Source organism: Procambarus clarkii, chromosome 17 (assembly GCF_040958095.1).
Source record: "Procambarus clarkii isolate CNS0578487 chromosome 17, FALCON_Pclarkii_2.0, whole genome shotgun sequence".
NCBI classification, from domain to species: Eukaryota; Metazoa; Arthropoda; class Malacostraca; order Decapoda; family Cambaridae; genus Procambarus; species Procambarus clarkii.
The window spans coordinates 16,417,124-16,439,455 of record NC_091166.1 but is presented as its reverse complement, the minus strand read 5'-3'; the positions used below and the strand labels follow the sequence as shown (position 1 = coordinate 16,439,455).

Here is a 22,332-nt window from a genome sequence, read left to right as displayed (position 1 = left end):
ATGTTATGTCCAGACCGAGTGAAATGGCCCGGAAAGTAGAGTTGGAAATTCTGTTGGACGACATATTCGACCTCGAGACACAAAAGAAGGTCACTACCAAAGATACCTTACAAGCAGAACTTATTGCAGAAGGAGGAAAGAATCGAGGCAACTACAGAAGCACCATACTGTCCCCCGAGCTTAAAGCGGCAGCTAAAAGCCTTCGTGAGAACAAGGAGATAGTTGTCAGGAGAGGTGACAAGTCGCCAATATATGTCATTCTTAAAAAAGACGAATATCTGGCGAAAATGAACATCATACTCTCTGACCAAACTAAGTTCCAAAGGGTAACGAAGGACACTACAGCCGAATTAAAAGCAAAGGTCAACAAACTGATCGAAACTGTGAACGCCAAGAAATCCGGACTCCACCTGCCAAAGATCATTGGGGAATATAAACCTGGATATGCGTATGGAAATGTCAAGACGCACAAGCCTGGAAACCCACTTCGGCCAATCATTAGCCAGATACCCACACCCACGTACAGACTGGCGAAGCGACTCAACGGCCTGCTGACTCCTTATGTCCCTTGCGCCTTCAGCCTGAAGTCTCCAAAGGAATTTGTGGACTTACTGCGGGGCACACGGGCCACAGGGATAAGAGCCTCGTTGGACGTAGAATCGCTGTTTACCAACGTACCTGTGGACGAGACAATCGGAATGATAGCCGACAGAGTGTATCGTGATCCAGCCTGTACTCCTCTTGACATGCCAGAAAGTATTCTGAGGAAACTACTCCAAGCTTGTACTAAAGAGGCACCCTTCTTGAGCCCGGATGGGCACATGTATAAGCAAGTAGATGGGGTTGCCATGGGTTCTCCCCTAGGTGTCCTGTTTGCAAACTTCTACATGGGTACCATCGAGCAAAAAGTCTTAGTCGACATGAACTTGAAACCGGCCATATACTGCAGGTATGTTGACGACATTTTCACACAGGTACCTGATGTCAGACATCTGCAGGAGCTGAAGGAGGCATTTGAGCAGAGTTCCGTGCTGCGTTTCACTTACGAGACGGAAAAGGATGGGAAGCTGCCTTTTCTAGATGTAACAGTCATGGAAAAGAGCGGAGGTTTCCACACTGCAGTCTACACTAAGGAAACAAACATAGGAATGTGCCTAAATGCCAACAGCGACTGCCCTGACAGGTACAAGAGGAGTGTTGTTAACGCATACGTCGACCGTGCTCTCAGCCACAGCTCAGAATGGAAGCAAGTCGACGAAGAACTCTGTAGGGTAAGGCAGGTTCTAGTCAATAACGGCTTCTCCAATGGTTTCATCGAAGACATCATAAGAAGGAAAGTGAAAAAGCCATGCAACCTCTGAAGAGACAACTAACACAACACCTATACCCCCTATTAGACTATTTTACAGGAACTTCTTTTCCACAGCTCATAAAACGGAGGAAAGGGTCCTGAAAGATATTGTTAATAGAAACGTTATCCCTACAGACAAAAATCAGAGGATACAACTGACGATTTACTATAAAACCAGAAAAACGGCCAGCCTACTCATGAGAAACTCTCCAGACACAAAACAGAACGCTTTAAAAGAGACTAACGTCGTCTATGCCTTCAAATGCCCACTTGGAGACTGTAAGCTCCAAAAAACCCAGTATATAGGCAAGACAACAACATCTCTTTCCAGGCGTTTAACGATGCATAAGCAACAGGGCTCCATTAAGGAACATATAATCTCTTCCCATAACCAAACCATCGCCAGAGAAATCCTAGTAAACAACACAGAAATCATCGATAGATACAGCGATAGCAGGCGGCTTGACGTTTGCGAGGCACTACACATCAAGAAGTCAACACCAGCAATCAACAGCCAATTATTGCACAACTATATTCTACCCACCTCAAGACTCCGCTCCAATATAGAAGCATCAAGAAATATGGACCAATAGGCTTTCTACAAACACTTCTATTCAATACCCATTGTTTCTGTTCTGTCTTGTGTTGATACTTTTAATACCCTATTAATATCCCCTCATGTTCTGTCTTGTGTTAATGCCACGTCACTATATGCCACATCATCCCTCCCACCTCACTCAAATGTAGATATAATAGCAGAGATACGTAAGTTCTAATCAGTTGTGTATTTGTGAAGTCTTTGAAAATGTAATAAGTTTTACGAAACGCGCCCGTGTCGCGTCAGACTAGAAATAAAAATGAATTTTGGAGAAGTGATTTTTGATTTACCTCCAACAGTGAAGCGTAATGTACGAAAGATTGAGAAAATTCGTGTTAGAATTATTAATCTTACTTTTTCGGTCATATTCAATAATATATGTCTACAGGAAAGACTGCTACCAAAATATACTAATATTAAAGTGCACGACCCAGCAGCAAGGAATCAAGCCTTCACGATAAAATATCGCCAGGATCTGATTCGTGATCAGATATACAAGGCAGAGAATGAAATCAAAGACAACAAAACGCAACTACTTCATGCTACAAACGAGTGGAGAAATAGCAACATCGACCATAGTATCCGTACCCGCATTGAACAACACCTCGACATCCTCACAAACCAACATCACCTCAGCACTGAAACAAGGATTATCAAGAAACTAACAACATTATATGGAGGACCTATGGCAATTCCACGACCAAGAGATGGCTTCCTGAACCTTGCAGGAATTAACCTCACTGAGGACCAAGTCACTCTCCTAAACCTGGGCATAAACTGTCATGTTATGTCCAGACCGAGTGAAATGGCCCGGAAAGTAGAGTTGGAAATTCTGTTGGACGACATATTCGACCTCGAGACACAAAAGAAGGTCACTACCAAAGATACCTTACAAGCAGAACTTATTGCAGAAGGAGGAAAGAATCGAGGCAACTACAGAAGCACCATACTGTCCCCCGAGCTTAAAGCGGCAGCTAAAAGCCTTCGTGAGAACAAGGAGATAGTTGTCAGGAGAGGTGACAAGTCGCCAATATATGTCATTCTTAAAAAAGACGAATATCTGGCGAAAATGAACATCATACTCTCTGACCAAACTAAGTTCCAAAGGGTAACGAAGGACACTACAGCCGAATTAAAAGCAAAGGTCAACAAACTGATCGAAACTGTGAACGCCAAGAAATCCGGACTCCACCTGCCAAAGATCATTGGGGAATATAAACCTGGATATGCGTATGGAAATGTCAAGACGCACAAGCCTGGAAACCCACTTCGGCCAATCATTAGCCAGATACCCACACCCACGTACAGACTGGCGAAGCGACTCAACGGCCTGCTGACTCCTTATGTCCCTTGCGCCTTCAGCCTGAAGTCTCCAAAGGAATTTGTGGACTTACTGCGGGGCACACGGGCCACAGGGATAAGAGCCTCGTTGGACGTAGAATCGCTGTTTACCAACGTACCTGTGGACGAGACAATCGGAATGATAGCCGACAGAGTGTATCGTGATCCAGCCTGTACTCCTCTTGACATGCCAGAAAGTATTCTGAGGAAACTACTCCAAGCTTGTACTAAAGAGGCACCCTTCTTGAGCCCGGATGGGCACATGTATAAGCAAGTAGATGGGGTCGCCATGGGTTCTCCCCTAGGTGTCCTGTTTGCAAACTTCTACATGGGTACCATCGAGCAAAAAGTCTTAGTCGACATGAACTTGAAACCGGCCATATACTGCAGGTATGTTGACGACATTTTCACACAGGTACCTGATGTCAGACATCTGCAGGAGCTGAAGGAGGCATTTGAGCAGAGTTCCGTGCTGCGTTTCACTTACGAGACGGAAAAGGATGGGAAGCTGCCTTTTCTAGATGTAACAGTCATGGAAAAGAGCGGAGGTTTCCACACTGCAGTCTACACTAAGGAAACAAACATAGGAATGTGCCTAAATGCCAACAGCGACTGCCCTGACAGGTACAAGAGGAGTGTTGTTAACGCATACGTCGACCGTGCTCTCAGCCACAGCTCAGAATGGAAGCAAGTCGACGAAGAACTCTGTAGGGTAAGGCAGGTTCTAGTCAATAACGGCTTCTCCAATGGTTTCATCGAAGACATCATAAGAAGGAAAGTGAAAAGCCATGCAACCTCTGAAGAGACAACTAACACAACACCTATACCCCCTATTAGACTATTTTACAGGAACTTCTTTTCCACAGCTCATAAAACGGAGGAAAGGGTCCTGAAAGATATTGTTAATAGAAACGTTATCCCTACAGACAAAAATCAGAGGATACAACTGACGATTTACTATAAAACCAGAAAAACGGCCAGCCTACTCATGAGAAACTCTCCAGACACAAAACAGAACGCTTTAAAAGAGACTAACGTCGTCTATGCCTTCAAATGCCCACTTGGAGACTGTAAGCTCCAAAAAACCCAGTATATAGGCAAGACAACAACATCTCTTTCCAGGCGTTTAACGATGCATAAGCAACAGGGCTCCATTAAGGAACATATAATCTCTTCCCATAACCAAACCATCGCCAGAGAAATCCTAGTAAACAACACAGAAATCATCGATAGATACAGCGATAGCAGGCGGCTTGACGTTTGCGAGGCACTACACATCAAGAAGTCAACACCAGCAATCAACAGCCAATTATTGCACAACTATATTCTACCCACCTCAAGACTCCGCTCCAATATAGAAGCATCAAGAAATATGGACCAATAGGCTTTCTACAAACACTTCTATTCAATACCCATTGTTTCTGTTCTGTCTTGTGTTGATACTTTTAATACCCTATTAATATCCCCTCATGTTCTGTCTTGTGTTAATGCCACGTCACTATATGCCACATCATCCCTCCCACCTCACTCAAATGTAGATATAATAGCAGAGATACGTAAGTTCTAATCAGTTGTGTATTTGTGAAGTCTTTGAAAATGTAATAAGTTTTACGAAACGCGCCCGTGTCGCGTCAGACTAGAAATAAAAATGAATTTTGGAGAAGTGATTTTTTATTTACCTCCAACAGTGAAGCGTAATGTACGAAAGATTGAGAAAATTCGTGTTAGAATTATTAATCTTACTTTTTCGGTCATTTTCAATAATATATGTCTACAGGAAAGACTGCTACCAAAATATACTAATATATATATATATATATATATATATATATATATATATATATATATATATATATATATTTATATATTCATGTACAGCAGCCAACGAATTGGTAGGGCAGATCCTACCAGAGCGTATGAGAGAGACAGCGGGAACTCATGATCAAACGTTCATCGAAGCAGCCAGACAATGGGACACCATTGCATACCCTCAACCCCGACCACAAGTCCCAAAAGATCACAAGCAGGCCCACTGGGATAGCCTCATAATGGAAAAGACTGTCACAACAATGATTGACAACGCTGATGCTGAAAACAAAGCCCGCCTCCTAGCGGTAACAGCACCCCACGCCGGGGATTTTTTTATTTGCTGTGCCGAATGCAGCCCTGGGAACTCGCCTCAGTCATGACGCTCTCCGCATTGGAGTTGCCCTTCGCCTTGCCGCCCCCATCCTCACCGAACATAGGTGCGTCTGCGGAACTATGTTTATGCGTTATCTAGACGCATAAACCTAACAATCCCATGAGACCTATCATCAGTTCTGTGGGATCCATTTCTTACAAACTCTCCAAATGGCTTACCAAAATCTTGTCCCCATTGTTAGGAACTATCTCCTCTTCTCATTTGACAAATTCTCTTGATTTAGTTAACAAATTGAATAGTGTTCTTGTCACTCCTGATGTAAAGTTAATCAGTTTTGACGTTTGTTCCTTGTTCACAAAGGTACCGGTCGATGATATTCTCGATTATCTTGCTCGTGAACTAATGAGCCATATCTTACCACTTTCTGCTGATATTATTGTCAGTCTTGTTAAGTTGTGCATTAAAGAATGTAAATTTACCTTTAATAATGAGTATTATTTACAGACTTTTGGAATGGCAATGGGGAATCCTCTATCGCCATTGCTCTCAAACCTGTACATGGAATTCTTCGAAAAGAAATTTGTTTCAAAAATAACTCCTGGAATCATTCCTTGGTTTAGATATGTTGATGATATCTTGTGTATTTGGCCTTCAGATGTAAACACAGACGAATTTGTAGCCAAACTTAATGACCAAGTCACCTCCATAAAATTCACTTTGGAGACTGAAATTGATAAATGTTTGCCACTCTTAGATTTGCTTATTCATAGGGAAAATTCTTCATTAAAGTTTAGTGTTTACAGAAAACCTACGAATAATTTATCTTATGTTCATTATTTTTCAGGGCATAGATACAATGTAAAACAGTCAATTTTTTCTTCAATGTATCTAAGAGCTCTTCGAGTTGTGAGTCCAGAATTCTTAGACGAAGAATTTAAGAATATTGATTCGATTGGTCTTAAGCTTTGTTACCCACTGAATTTTTTGGAAGTTTGTCGTAACAAAGCACGTCGTACATATTATAATAATGTATGCAGTGAAAGGATTCGCCCAAAGAATGTGTTATGTTTACCATATTTCTCTGGGTTTGAGAATATTGTCAAGGCCTTGAAACTTTTTAATATAGATGTAATGTTTAGCTACGAAAACACTGTTGGTAAGCTATTAGTAAGGAACAGCCCTCGTAGTGATAATTGCGTCATTTATAAAATGCCTTGTAAGGAATGTAATAAGTTCTATGTCGGGCAAACATCTAAAGATTTAAAATGTAGAATATCGCAACATAAATACTCTGTAAGACATGGCCAATTATCTAATGCTTTGTTTGTTCATTTGTCAGAAAAAGCTCACCAAATTGATTGGGAGAGTGCTTCTTCAATAACAAATTGTAAAAGCACCTATAACAGAAACATAATTGAATCTGCTTTGATACAAATCACCAAAGAAAGTAATTTGAATATTAGCAGTGGTCTATATAACTTAGATCCATTTCTAATAGATCAGCTAAAGGGCGATTTAAGTAGGATCATTGGAAAACATTTATCTCACTAATTCATTGTATATATTTACCTCTTTATGTTATAATTACCTATGTATTGTGCTTGTATGTCTGCTGTATCAGATGGGCCATTGGGCTACATCGGATGGGCCAATTGGGTGCATCTGATGGGCCAATGGGCCGTCTGCGTTGTCCAAGTATTGTACCTCACCTTACTTCACCACTCTCTCCTGCCTATTTATACCCATCACTCGATCTGTAAAATCACTCCTTCTGAAGATGTATTTAATATACGAAAGTACTTAAGGAAATTCCTGTTTCATTTTCCTCCGTGGTCTGACATTGTCACATTCTTAATCACGTGTTTATTTTCGTGATATACACACATATATATACATATAATCCTAGCTAATCCTACTTAAAGAAGGGGATAGGCGTCTACCCCAACCATCAATAGGGTGGATATCGCAACTCACCTTACAAAGTTGGGTGAGGTGAGCCGCAAGCATCTGGCCCCAACTTAGATCAAACAGATTCTCTCATAGATATAGATGAGATCAGGTTGGGAGTGGGTCTTCAACATATTAGTTTTGGTTAGATCTATTTTGTATTTTGTTTAAAATGTAATTTTGTTGCCTTACCACATGGTGAACTTTAGTCTCATTATATTAAAATAATATAATAAAGTTGAATGTCCCATCGCTATGCTTTTCGTGGTATACCAAACAGAAACACGTTATTTTGTAATGTATGATAATATATATAATTCAAAAATACTCTTCTATGTGGCAACATTATAATACAGGATAATTATAACTACTGATATTTGTCCACATGATGATGATACCGCTCCGCAGATGTCACGCCCCGCTCCAGATCCTCCTCTTCTCTTTTGTTCTGTTTTTTGTTGCCCTTGTTTACTACATCACTATTGATCAGCAACAGTTAACAACTCTAATGGTCTACGTCCCAGGTAAGTTGTCGTACCTGACACATTGCTTCTGTGATAATGCTCAGCAAACAATTTATATCTAGAAAATAGAATATTTTGCTTGTCCAAGATTGAAAGTAAGACGCTAGCATTAGCCTAATCCGATTGTGTAGGGTGAATGGCTTGGAGTACGGAACTGTCATAGACTGGTTAAGGACGATCCTTTATTTATACTTATTTATTTATTTATATTTTTAGATTTATATCGTTCTATTAAGAGGGGACTTGAACCCAATAGTGACCCCCCCCCTCCACAATAAAATCGGTAGAAGTTTTCTGTCCGAATCTCTAGATTTCTTGACTCAAAAACGATGAACGTGAATTCAGTATTACATGTTCTGAAAGAGGTTACCTTGCGATGATTTCGGGGCTCAAAGTCCCGGCGGCCCGGTCCCCGAACACGCCTGGAGAGGAGCAGAGACAGACATAAAGAAGGGGAGAGGGAAGGAGAGTTGAGGAGAGATAGTATAGAAAAGGAAAGGGAGAGTGTAGAGAAACAGAGACGGCACCACTCCCGTGCCAGGTAAGTCCACTACGGGCTCACCATAGCCCGTGCTACTTGGAACCTGTTCCGAGTAGCTGAATCTATAACAACAACATGTAGAGAAAGGTGGAGAAGGTAGAAACTGGAGGAGATGGGAAAGAGGAGAAAATTGGTGGAAGAGAGAGGATATTGGGGAAAATGTTGGAGAGAAGTGATTGGAGAAAAGGGAGATTTTGGGAAAGAACACAGAAGGAAGGACAGTTAGGACAGAAGGAAGAAGACAGTTAGGGAAGATGTGGGAGAAAGGTTGTTGACAGAGAGGTGTAGACGAGATGGGAAAAAGAGGATAACGGAGAAGAGTTGAGACTGAGGTAGAGTGAAAGAAAGAGAGAAAGAGGAAAGGACAAAAAATAGGGTAAGGGAAGAAAAAGTTTGAGGGGGGGGGGACGGAGAGAGGGGGTAATTGGGGAGGAAGGGGAAATTCAGGGGAGGGGGAGATGGGGTTTTGGAGGAGAAGAGAGGAAGGAGATAAATAAAGAGAGAAGGGGAGATAGAGGGGCAGGGTGAGAGGGGGGATGAGAGAGGAAAAGGGGGAGGGAGGGGATTGTGGAGAGGGTGGGAAAAGTGAGAGACTGAGGGAGAGGAGAGAGAAGGGGGATGTTAGGTTAGAAGAATGGAGAGGGGGCCGAGATGAGAAGAATGAAGGAGGGATAAGGATAGATAGAACATAAGAATGAAGGTAACTGCAGAAGGCTATTAGCCCATACGAGGCAGCTCCTACTTATATCCACCCAGTCTCACTCATGTATAAGTTTAACCTACGATTGAAACAATCAAGGGATCCTTCTTCTATTATGTTACGCGGGAAATGGTTCCACACATCATCAACTCTGCTACCGAACCACTATTTACCCAGGTCTTTCCAAAAACCAAATTTATCTAGTTTATTCCCCATTGTTTCGTGCTCCGTCTTGTATTGATACCCCCCCAACACCCCTTCAATATTCCCTTGGTAATGTCCACTCATCCACCTGCACACGTCTCTCATGTCTCCCCCAACTTCTCGCCTTTTCAGAAAATGTAATTCAAGCCCTGTCAATCCCTCCTCATATGACAGGTTTTCAATTTGCAGGATCAACTTCGTCATCCTATGCTGGACGCGTTCTAGTGAACCTATATCCATTCTATAGTATGGAGACTAAACGAAGCTGAATAATGTAAATGGACCTAACAAGAGCAAGGTATTGCTGAAGAACAGCACCAGGTGTCTTGTTACTAACGCTTCGATAAGTAAATCCTAGTGTCCTATTTGCCCTATTATGAACATGTATGCATTCATTTTTGGTTTTAAATTCTTACCAATCATAACTCCCAGATCCCTTTTGCAATCTTATTAACATCTAGCTCGTATCCTGTAACTCTATCATCATTACCTAGCCTTAAAACCATACATTTGTCAGCATTAAAAGATAGTAGAGAGAGGGGAGCAGAAAAGAGAGATGGGATGGGGAAGAACTGAACTATTTGGGGAAAGTGCCAAGCCATCACGACTATATAGCACGTGGAAGGGTTCAGGATAAGGATTTGGGATGGGACGGGGGAGGGAAGGAATGGGGAAGAGAGGCCCGGGTGCAGCCGAGTACCTTGTGAGAAAAGTCTAACTCTCAATATTAATAATAATCAAATAAATTGAATACTAAGATAACTCCGAAGGACCACCTCCTTTTATATAAAAAGAAGGAAAAATATATTAATGTGAAATAACCCAAAGAACCAGTGTCCTATGGACCTAGATTAAATCAATCAAATATTAAGGGCTTTAAATGCACTGTAGTTACAATTAATTAAGGAGTAGACTTAACACATAAATCTGAAGGGTTACATACTAAAAGATAAATATATCCCTAGTATTATTTCAGCGCTGGTTCTACACTGAAGTAAATAGTTAGAAAATTAATGAATGTAAATTTATCTAATTACACATGGAAATATTATATACATGCATAATAAATGAATAGCACATGTATAAGTAATAAATCATGGAAATAAATCTATTAATAATGTGGCTAAATTACCTGCGAAAAATTAGTATGAGGGTTTAGCTGTAAAGAAGACTTCACAACGCTTATTTCACAGCTCTAATACTCGTAGATGTAAACTCGTTGTCAAGGTTATTGTTGAGAACACAGGGCAATGGGAACCGCATGGAGGGGAAGATTATCTCAGCTTGTCCTCAGGATCCATGCTGGAATCACAATAAAATTGTAGAAAATGCCTAGGCTAATAAATTATTCAACTATTCATTAGAAAAAGTGGGGACATATATATGAGGGAAACTAACGTGGGTTTTGTGGTCTTCCTGTTATGTGACGACGAGCAACCTACATGTTAATTTATGTGTGCACACTGAAATAATTAACGTAGGAACTTTTATACTTATTACGCTCGCCGGGACCGTGTCTGCTAATTGTAGGAGTAACGTTCGCTGAAGCAGAGGGTCGGATTACGGTATAAATATAAACTCCTAGACACGAGAATTAACAGCAGTATTGCCTGCTTGACTACGTTGTTCTCTCTGTAATAGCGTCCACGTTGCAAGCCTGTCTGTGCGTGAGCCAAAAGTGACGCTCCCCTCCTTCCCTTTCACTCGGATACGCATGCGCAGAACATTCCAAAGTGATCTTGAGCTTAAAGTATTTTATTTACTGGTAATTAATTAGGGAAGAAAGGAATCGTGACAGGTACTGATGTCATGGATAAATATATTAAATCATAATACCTCTTCTCACAAGGCAATATGTTTTATTAACATTACACAAAATAAAACGAGAAGGGTCAAAGTGTATTTATTTTACATCGCAGTAATATTCACTCTTATAATCAATCTAAATGACCGAGTTCAGTACTCAAAGGTACGCGAAATAAATAAACTCTTTCATAAAGAATAATACTTAGAAAGAAAAGACAATTAACTGGACTCTACAAAATTCCAACAAAATGTGGAAGATTTCATGTTTCAGCTTGACGCTTCCTCCCTGCGTCATGAGGGCTAGGAAGGATCTGGCAAATATTGCCTTACTATAGAAAACATTAATTATGTTAATTCTACGCATTAGTGATATTAGTAAATGCTAATATTAGTAGCTAAAGGAGAATAAACTGATAGTTATTTCCAACATAACTCAAAGGGGGGTGTGGGAAATTTTGGGTCGCAGTTCACTGTTGAGTACTGACGTACCTATCCCTACCCGGAAATCATAGTAAAAGATTAGTAAGTTAGTACGTTAGTACGCACGTAACGTATGCCCCGATTCTGCTATAGCAGATAACACTACAAGTCTTCATTGGAACATAAATTAGTGTAATAACATTAAAGTGTTACATCATCTAAAAACAAGAACTTTCTAAATCTGCATTGAATCTATGACTTGTGTCTTTATGACTTGTAAGGGTTAAATTACTCAGTCACAGAAGGATTCTGTAAACTCCGAAATATTCAAGAATAGATGGTATTAATGTATAGGCTGTATTCCACAAGAGTACACATGAAAATAAATTATAAATTTTAATCTTATGATGTCATTCAAGATCAAGACAACTTTGAATCTACAGTGGGATCACTGTCTAGGGTCATAGTAACTTGTAACTATTGAGTTACTGGACATCAACCCAACTGTATCATCATGATCGACTCAAAATCGAATGATAAATTAACTGCAATTATTCAGAATTAAAGTATTGCTGAAGTTTCAATTAACACTGTTGAGTAGCGAATCTAGATGGTCGTGCGCTCTGTTGACCAGTATCATTGTCTTCTGAAACTGGTGGTAAAGTTGACTCTGTTGAACTTTCATGTTCAGCTAATTCTAGAGGTTTTTTATTGTTGCCGCCGGAGGCGGCTAGTTTATTGTGCACCCCCATACTCATCCTGAGAGCGGTAGCGCAAAAAGCATTACAGAGATGCTTTTTTGCATTTATTATACAAAATTATATATTATTTTTGTATCTAGAATTAAATTCAAAATTTAATTCTAGGGGGTACCAACTTCTTCTGTGTTTTCAAGGTAGTAGTGCCTCGACACAAAACCTTTACTATTCGTAGGATACCTTGACGATTTGGGTGAACAGCGACAATCTTCCCTATAAGCCAATCTGTCCTGGGTCCATCACTGTCGACTAGCATTAGGTCTCCTGGTTTCAGTTGAACTAATGGCTGAAAAGTGCAAATCCACGCGTTCACGACAACAGTATCCGCCAAAACTGAAACATAGAAATGGAGGACAGGCGACAAATCTCGAACAAATTTACCCTTAATCTTACAGACTCTCTTCCAGATGTGAAGGAGAGTGGTATCAACAGAATCGGTGGAGATGTAGGATCTTCAATTTTCACCTTTAGTTATATGGATGGCCATGGGCCACCACACTTGCTTTCCGAAAATGTATAAAAGATTCAAATGTATTCTTGCTATGTTGCCCTATCTAGGTCGCATACTTACAGTGAACAGCTCAAGCACAGTCTCTATTACAACAAGGGACACACTTCCATGGGCCACAGAAGGCATTTCAAGGGTCAGGGGCAAAGATCGGCGTCTATTAGGCAGTCATGAAAATGAAGGAAGGCTCACGGGAGACAGACAGGAGACCAGGAACGGAAGAGTCACTGGAAGAGTGAAAGATATCAGTCTATCTCGTCAAGCCTCCACCTCTTCTCAAAGAGGGAAAGAGCGAAGAGGACGAAAGGAAAAGAATGAAACGAGGTTTTGGAAATGATCAGTTATGGGATTAATGAAAGACTCTCTATGCCAGGTCTATATATATGAATCAAGAGCATATAGATAGAGCTATGTAAGAAAAACTGCGAGAGCGACAGACAACTAGAGTTAGCTGGACCATATTTCACGAGACAAAGGAGAAGAGAGGACGAAAGATCCTAGAAGACTGCTCTGGTATTTGTAAGGAAATCGCACTTGATGGCGTGTTGACAGTAAAAATCCCCTAAAAGGAGTATAAGCTTCGGTAGTGGTCTAACAGGTGGAAAGAGAAATCATAACACTTGCATAGAGATCAATGGAACAGATGGTATTCATTCATAAAGATACGAGAGGCGGTTGAATGATCATGTGACTAAAAAAGAAGGGGAACAAAAAGAACATCGTTCTGGATCAAAAGAACAAGGACGTTTTTTACCAGAAGAAGCTGGGGAACATGAGTGAGATGCTTACGTTTGTAAGTGAGTGCCACAACTGTGGTCGTGTTGTAAGGGTACTGTGAAATTTGATGACGTTGTCTCAACTGGAGAGAGAGAGAGAGAACAAGAGTTGGGTGGAAGGTCAATATTGGAGGGGAGGACTGAAAAAAGGAAGATGGAACCGAGCGTCAGAGGGTCCAATAGATGATAAAGAAGAGTGCAAGACACGAAAACAACTGTCAGGAAAAGGCTGGGAAGGAGAGGTGTAGACGCTGCCCGGTGACATTAGAGATTGCAGTATTGTCTATCAACAACATCCTTTTTTCCCACCCGCAGACTCAGATTGTAGGCGGGGGGGGGGGGGGGGAAGGAGTGATTGTGTGTCAGGGTGGTTCAAGGCTTGCAAACGGTTTTGGACCCCCCGAGGATTGGGAGAGATGTGGAAACAAGGTTACTGATTGGAGACTTCTGAAAGTGCCTCATGAGATTCATCTTACATCACAAACTTGCCATCCTACAGCTTCGCATACGTCACAGATAAATCAGTAGACTAGCCGGGACAAGAAACTGGAGCTGCAGTTAAAGCCGGAAACTCTGTAAATAGTTGGAGACTCTCAAATGGATGTTCGACTTTACAAACAGAGATGCTAGCTATTCAAAAGGCTTTGAAGCGTGCTCTTGCTGAACACCGACAATATGTTATCATTCATACAGATTCGAGAACCGTCATTGAAACCTTGCAGCAAGAACACATATGTGATAACATACATCTGATCACAAATGTCATATCATTAATGCAAACACTCAAACGACAAGGCCGACGGGTACTTATCTACTGCGTGCCAAGTCACGTAGGAATAATAGGAAATGACATTGCAGACGAAGCTGCAAAACTTGCAACTAAGAGAAGAAATGTAGACATTTACTTACCACAGAGTCTACCACAGATTAAGAACGTAATTAGAAACAGAGCAATGCAAAAGATGTACAGTGACCACAACACAGCAGTTGCAACATCAGGATCTGCGGGTTGGTACAAGAATTGAACCAACTACGAATCACTTAGTTTGATGAAAGGGAGCAGTAGAGCAACAGAAGTACACTTACATCGCATCAGGCTTGGATACCCATGTGCATGGGAAATAGGGTTACAGGTTCCGGAAGATGAGAGGAAATGTCAGCACTGTGGAGAAATGCCCGACAGACCACTGGAACATTATCTAACACAGTGCACAGTTTCAAACCCATTAAGATTTCAACTTAGATTCAACAGAGCAGAAGAAGTTGTTAAACACATATGGCAAAATCTTACTGAAGCGACCATACGATTCATAAATTCTCATACTCCGGCCAAGAAAAAACAGAAACAAGCAACACTTAGTGGGCCAGCCAGAGGCTTTAGGCCCGCGCAGGAATATCCCTGCAAAAAAAAAATTCTCACATCAGTATTGTACTTAGCACAAAAGTATTAACGATAAGAGTTATCAATATCTGCATTAATGAGGGGACCTGACAGCTGAGTGGACAGCGCTTCGCATTCGCAGTTCTGAGGTTCAGGGTTCAATCCCCGGTGGAGGCAGAAAAACATGGCAGAGTTCCTTTCACCCTGATGCCCCTGTTACCTAGTAGTAAATAGGTACTTAGGAGTTAGACAGCTGCTACGGGCTGCTTCCTGGGTGTTTGTAACAAAAAGAAGGCCTAATCGAGGACCGGGCAGTGGGGACGCTAAGCCCCGAAATCATCTCAAGATAAGATGATAAGAGTTAAAAACAGTACTATCAATGACAGATAAATTACTTGTTCACTGTTCAGGTCCGTAAGTAGTTTGATAGACTGTACACACACTAACTAGCTCTTAAACAGTTATTGTAAATAAAAAATGTTTTATTAAATAAATATAACAATATTAAGTTATATCATTTAAGCAAGATATTAAAACTGATTAATAGATTATTTAGGTTAATATTATCACTTGATTGAACTTATTAAACATTAGATTAATATTTATTTATTACTACCTGTATCCGGCAATGCATTGCTGTGGCTCAGTAAAGCACATACACCTTCTGCCTTCCAGCCCTCCCCACCATTCACCCCTCCCCCGTCCCCTCGTCCTCCCAACTATTCCTTACTCCCCCATCCCCTCGTCCTCCTAAACACCGTCCCCTCGTCTTCCCCACCATCTCCCTCTCTCCACATCCCCTCGTTCTCCCTACCATTGCCCACTTCCCTGTCCCATTGTCCTCCCCACCATTCTCCATTCCCCTGTCCCATCGTACCCACCATCCCCAACTCCCCCGTCCCCTTGTTCTCCCTATCATTACCCCCTCCTCCTCCCCACCATCCCCCCCACTCCCGTCCCCCTCGTCCTCCCCCACCATTCCCCACTCCTTCGTCTGATATATTCCCAAATGATCTGATGTTCCCATCACTGAAATATAAGAAAAACAGTTAAAAAACAAATTGAAAATAATGAAAAAATACAAAAATAGATTATACTCATGAAATAAACGGTATGGTAAACAACACACCTAATTCCAATGCAATGTCACACAAAATAATTAAATCAAAATTAAAAAACTCAAAATCCATGAAAATTCAATTTATCAATGCAATCTGAAACGTTGAAATGGAATCGTAACATATTTACTATAGCATGTGTGTTGCTCTTACGTGCAACAGATGGCACTATTTTTCAAAAAAGCATGCTTATACCTGTCACTGGTGTGGCATCTATACCTATACTCACGAAATGAATATAAGGATGGTAAACAACACAGCTCAATTCCAACGCAATGTCACACAAAATAATTAAATCAAAATGAAAATAAATCAAAATCTATGAAAATTAAATTTGTCAATGCAATCAGAAACATTGAAATGAAATCGTAACATATTTAGTATAGCGTGCATTGCTATTACATGCAAAAGATGGCGCCGTTTTAAAAAAACATGCATGATTTTACCTGTCACAGGGGTGGCATCTATATAGCAGAGATATCAAAACACGCGCGTATTTGACTGGAACGTTGTGTCAAAATTTCAAAGCAATCGGTAAAGAACTTTTGGAGATTACAGCATTTATTGCTCTTACGTCCAACAAATGACGCTGATTTTTTTTTTAAAGCATGTTTTTTCCTGTCACAGATGAGACATGTATATAGTAGGTATATAAAAACACGTGCCTATTCGAATGCAATGTTGTTTCAGAATTTCAACAAAGGTAAAGAGATTTCACAATTTCACTGGTGATTTCAAGATTTCACTCACATGAAAAACACTTTTTTTTTATAAAAAAAAACATATTTTTTCCCGTCTCATTCGTGACATCTATATAGTATGTATATAAAAACCAGCTCGGATGCAAATGGAACATTGTGTGAAAATTTCAAAGCAGTCGATGAAGAACTTTCGGAGATTAGTGATTTTGAACAAATGAACGTTTATATTTTTATTTATATAGACTAGCTGTACCTGGCCAAGCGTTGCTGGGGCTCAGCAATGCTTTCGTGTTGCTGAGCCCCAGCAACCTTCCCATGTCTCCCAGTCCCCCCCACCTATCCCCCCCTTCCCCGTCCCCTCATCATCCCAACCATTCCTCAATCCCCAGTCCCCTCGTCCTCCCAACCATTTTACCCCTCCCCCGTCCCCTCATCTTCCCCACTAACCCCTCATTCCCCTGTCCCCTTGTCCTCTCAACCATTCTCCATTCCCCTGTCCCCTCGTCCATATTATCCCCAGCTCCCCTGTCCCCTCATCCTCACCATCCCCAACTCCCCTGTCCCCCTCGTCCTCCCGCACCATTAACCCCTCCCCCGTCCCCTCGTCCTCCCCACCATCCCCCCACTCCCGTCCCCTCGTCCTTTCCTCCATTCCCCAGTCCCTTGTCTGATGATCAAATGATCTGATGTTCCCATCAGAAAATTGGAAACATCAAATGTTCTGGGGCTAGATTCACGAAGAGGTTCACAAACACTCACGAACCAGTACATCTTTTCTCAAACTTTGGCGGCTTTGTTTACATTTATTAATAAACAGTTAATGAGCTCCAAAGCACCAGGAGGCTGTTAATAACAATAACAACAGTTGATTGGCAAGTTTTCATGCTTGTAAACTATTTAATGAATGTAAACCAAAGCCATCAAAGATTGAGGAAAGATGTACACGTTTATAAGTACTTGCGTAACTGCTTCGTGAATCTGGCCCCAGATGTTCCCATCACTGAAATATAAGAAAAATAGCTAAAAAACGAAATGAAAAAATGAAAATATAAAAACATAAACCATAATCATGAAATGAACGGTATGGTAAACAACACAGCTCAATTCCAGTGCAATGTCACACAAAATAATTAAATCAAAATGAAATAAATCGAAATCTATGAAAATTCCATTTATCAATGAAAACGGAAACATTGAAATGGAATCGTAATATATTTAGTATAGCATGTGTTGGTCTTACGTACAACATATGGTGCAGTTTTTCTAAAACGCATGTTTTTACCTGTCACAGGGGCATCTATATAGCAGGTATATATAAAAAAAGAAGCGCCTATTCGAATGCAACATTGTGTCAAAATTTCAAAGCAATCGGTAAAGAGGTTTCGTAGATTTCCCTCACATGAATAAAACATGAAAAACACCATTTAAAAAAAAAATTACCGTGACAGGTCTGACATCTATATAGCATGTATATAAAAACCCGCTTGGATGCGAATTGAACGTTGTGTGAAGATTTGAAAGCAATCGGCGAAATTTTTTCGGAGATTATCGATTGTGAACAAACGAACATTTACATTTTTATTTATATAAATTTATTACTGCTGTTAATGGATTAAGATAATTATTATTGTAGATGCTTACTTTTTATTTTGGGGCTTTCCCTGCATCTTAACGGCTAACAGTAATTAGGTATGATTTAGGCTATATCACAATGCAAATTGGCCAATTTATCATTACATAAGCTCTTAATACTTAACCAAACTGAGAACCAGAGCAATGAGTCTACTCTAGACTTAATGATCACTCTTAACGTGACAGCACTCAGTATTTTTATGATTTAGATGCCAGATTTGCTTGAGGGATAGAAAGCACGCAGTAGCAAAGGATAATTTAAGATTGAGACGTGTGTGGTAGCGTGGTAGAGTCTCTGAACATGTGAGCTCACCCTCCACTACATATACGGAGAAGTTCTCTAATTTAAATAACAGTTTTTATCGGTAAATAATACAGCACCTCTATGAGTATTTTAAGGTACTATCACTGTGATTAGATTTTTTTTGGTGCGGGATTTGGTCCCTTTAGAGATCCTGAAAAACCGTCACATTGTTCACAGCTTGGAGACAAACAAAACGTAACACTGCTCACAGATTGAAGACAAACAAAACTAACACTGTTCACATCTTGGAAGACAATTGTGGGATTAACATGTGTACGTCTTGACGATTATTTTGAGATAATGTAAGTTTATAGGATTAATATAATTAGGATGATTAAGTGTAATTTTGATGTGATTAAGTTTTTAGTTAAGATTGTGAAATAACGCCAAAAGAAATCACATTCTGCTGACCAATCAGTTTGTTGGTGCTTGGTTATGGCCTACGTGGCCTACTGTATGTAGGCATACAAAGCCTACATGACCATAGTAGTGTAGACAGTATAAATATGATGCAGGATGAATAAGGTTTAAACATCATTTCATTTATTATAAATATTTGCATGGTGGAATTTTCCACATCTTGTGTGGGGAAAGAACTGGCACAGAGTCCATATTTTAGGGCTGACATTAACCATCTATGTTCAATTACTCCCCATCGAATTGATAATATGTAAAGCGCAATCTTTGTTTGCACCTCTATGTGGCTGTCTCTTGTGGACGAATGCGCCTGTTTGGTGTCTCAGCGTCATTTGTAGTTAGGGATGCTGGGGTCTCCCAGAATCTACCTGACCTACTGAGTCCATGTGAATTAGTTTGTCCAATATCTTCGGGAAAGTAGTTCATTTAGACAGGATTTTGACCATTCTCAAAATCCCCCTGGCTGTCTGGATGGACCCCAGACGACATTTTCCAATGGTCATTTGGCTCACAGACCATCACAGTCTAACAAGTAAATGTCACCAGGTTGAAGATTAACTTTATTAGGCGTAAGCGTGGCCCCATAATGATACTCTCACAGAGAAGTTAAAAACTTTTTTGTTCATAAATCATTCCATGTTTGGATTATGCATGACAGATACTTGTACCTCTGAACCAACTCACTCTGACTCACATATGAGGACTCTCTAGTGTCATCATCCATCAGAGATGACACTGGAATCAAAGGTCTGCCATACATTAAGTGGGCGGGACTTATTGGCTCATGCTGAGTAAGATCATCAGACAAATACATCAACGGTCAACTGTTCAATCTGGATTTTATCTATATTACTACTGTATGGAGATCATAAAGATATATTTTTTGATCTCTGTACGTGTTGATTTTCTGGGTCTCCCTGAAGGTGGCTGCCCCACCTCCCTCCGCTGAGCTGTAACGTAGATAGGTATCAGCCATTGTAGATGCACACATGTAATCCTATACGACCTGTTTACCTTCCCTCCATGGCTGCAGGGTGTCTCCATCTGGGCGATTTTGGCTGTTGTCAGGTCTGCAGAACTGAGGTTCCTTTTGTACTGGACACCCAGCTGTAGCCAAACTTCTCCTGATGATGTCATGATGTCATTGACTGCTTCATGTCTGGCTATCTTTCCCTGTGTCTTACGACAGATGAGACCATGGCTGCCGTATTGGTCTGCCTGTGCATGGCCGCAAATACACCGGTACTCGGTGGAGATAAGGGCGGCAAGGCGCAGGGCAACACCAATACTTAGGGTCCGATGATCCAGGCGGGTGCCCAAGGCGGAATTAGGGACTGCCAACAGGAAGTCCCCGGCATGGGGAGCTTGCACAGCTAGAAGACATGCACTCTCTTTCTCAGAAGCTGCCTCCAGCAATGATGTGGCTATGTTTTTCACTGTTACTATCCCATTTGACCTGTTTGCAGTCATTTGGAAAAGTCGGTCGAGGGTGTGAGTTGGCAAGAGTGTCCCACTGACCGGCTCCTTCCCCGAATTTGGCATCATGAATCCTAATGGAGTCTCTTAGGTATTCCGGTAGTATTTCCTTAACTAATTCACCTGTAGCACTGGTCGAGGATAAGAATGCTGGCAATGCTAACTGTGTCGCCGTGCGAATACCTATACCCCCGAATCTAACTTTGCTTGGTCCCATTGGTCATCTTGCAGGGAGAGGTTTAACACTTTCATGGTTATTGACCTTAGGAGTAAGTCATATTCTGTTAATTTTGGGCTGTCGAAGGAGAGAGCACACCTTAGGAAATAGGTCAGTCTGGGCAAAGTCAGGCACCTTGTGAGAAGGTACAAAGCATCGTGGGCGCCCAAAGCCCCTATTCTTCCCTCCAACCTCATCAGATCGTTCAGCTTTTCCTCGAGGACTACCTCAATGGCGTTAGAGCCCAGAGATGCCCCTAGCAGCACACTGTCGGTGGGAGCGATCACTGGGGCTCCTGGCAATATGGTTCGTACTGCATCTATGGTTGGTTGGCTAGATGAGATGATTTCACACTTTGATGGGTTTAGGGTGAGTCCTAACTCCTCTCCCTTAGATTTCACCAGCTGTAGATCTTCTAGCAGGGACTCCTGTGTCCCTGCCAGGGTGCCATCGTCCAGGAACCCAGATGTTGAGTTCGCTGGTCAACCTGCTTGTGACCTCTTTAGCTGCCATGCAAAAAAGAAAAGGGGCAAGTGGGTCTCCCTGCTGGACACCTTCTGCGGAAACAACTTCATGTTCCCCAAACAACAGCATCGATTCCCTACTGTACCCTGCTGAAACGAAAGGAAGTAGACAAGGAAAGCATGTTCGAATTGCTTCCAGTACCACATCCCTTTTAACCTGATTAATTTAATTAATACTTTATTTTCTGGGAGGTGCTCAATATAGGCTTGCTCTGCATGAGCTGCTGCTTCACAGCCATGGGGGACACCAAAACCTAGTTGATGGGGTCGAGGCATCGTTGCAGCATCTATGCTAATTTTTCTGACATTTGCCCTAGCAACAAGGGGTCTGACTCCACCACCCTTCTTCTTAAGGGCACAAAGGGATGCTCCGAAGAAGAAGGGTTTAATTGTATCTGGGATCAGCTCAGAGAGGCAGTCGTTGACAAACTTCATGACCTCTGACAATAGTGTCTCTGCAACTTCGCCGAGAACTGGATTTACTATATCCTTGAGGTGCTGAGGTCTTACTCCAGTGTATCCCCCTGCTGAGTCTGGCGGAAATGACATGATGGCTTTGTATACCACTGGCGCTTGGAGGAGTAGAGGTCCCACGTCTGGGACATTTGTGTCCCGAGCAGTGGGTTCCCATGGTACTCTAGGAGAGTGCTTCTCTTTCAGTATTAGTATATGGCAGTAGCAGTATTTCTAGGTGCGGGTGTTTCTTCACTGGTAAGTAACCTAATTGTCCCTACTGAGCTGCCGTCTTCAATTTTTTGGGTCCCTTGTGTTCCTAGCATAAATATGTCACTGGAACTCTTCGGTCTGCCACGATGGTTTTTGCGTTGAGGAGGGATGGGGATCAAGTTGTCAGCTCTGGGGAAATTATTTATCACCCTAGTGACTGATGAGGCTAGTGACTTGCCTCCTCTTGCAGGTACGCCTAAGCAAATATTGTTAAACAGG

General features: G+C 41.4%; 2 protein-coding genes across 2 annotated transcripts in view; one reads left to right on the top strand and one right to left on the bottom strand.

Moving 5' to 3' along the window:
* Positions 1-22,332, bottom strand: part of LOC138365506 (protein Star-like) — a 499,513-nt gene that overhangs the window by 252,415 nt on the left and 224,766 nt on the right. The gene's annotated exons all lie outside the window — the stretch shown is intronic.
* Positions 7,766-22,332, top strand: part of LOC138365763 (uncharacterized) — a 192,936-nt gene continuing 178,369 nt past the window's right edge. The window contains exon 1 of the mRNA XM_069326228.1: positions 7,766-7,904. Within this exon, the coding sequence (XP_069182329.1) occupies positions 7,766-7,904 (139 nt within the window). The remainder of the gene's footprint in view (positions 7,905-22,332) is intronic.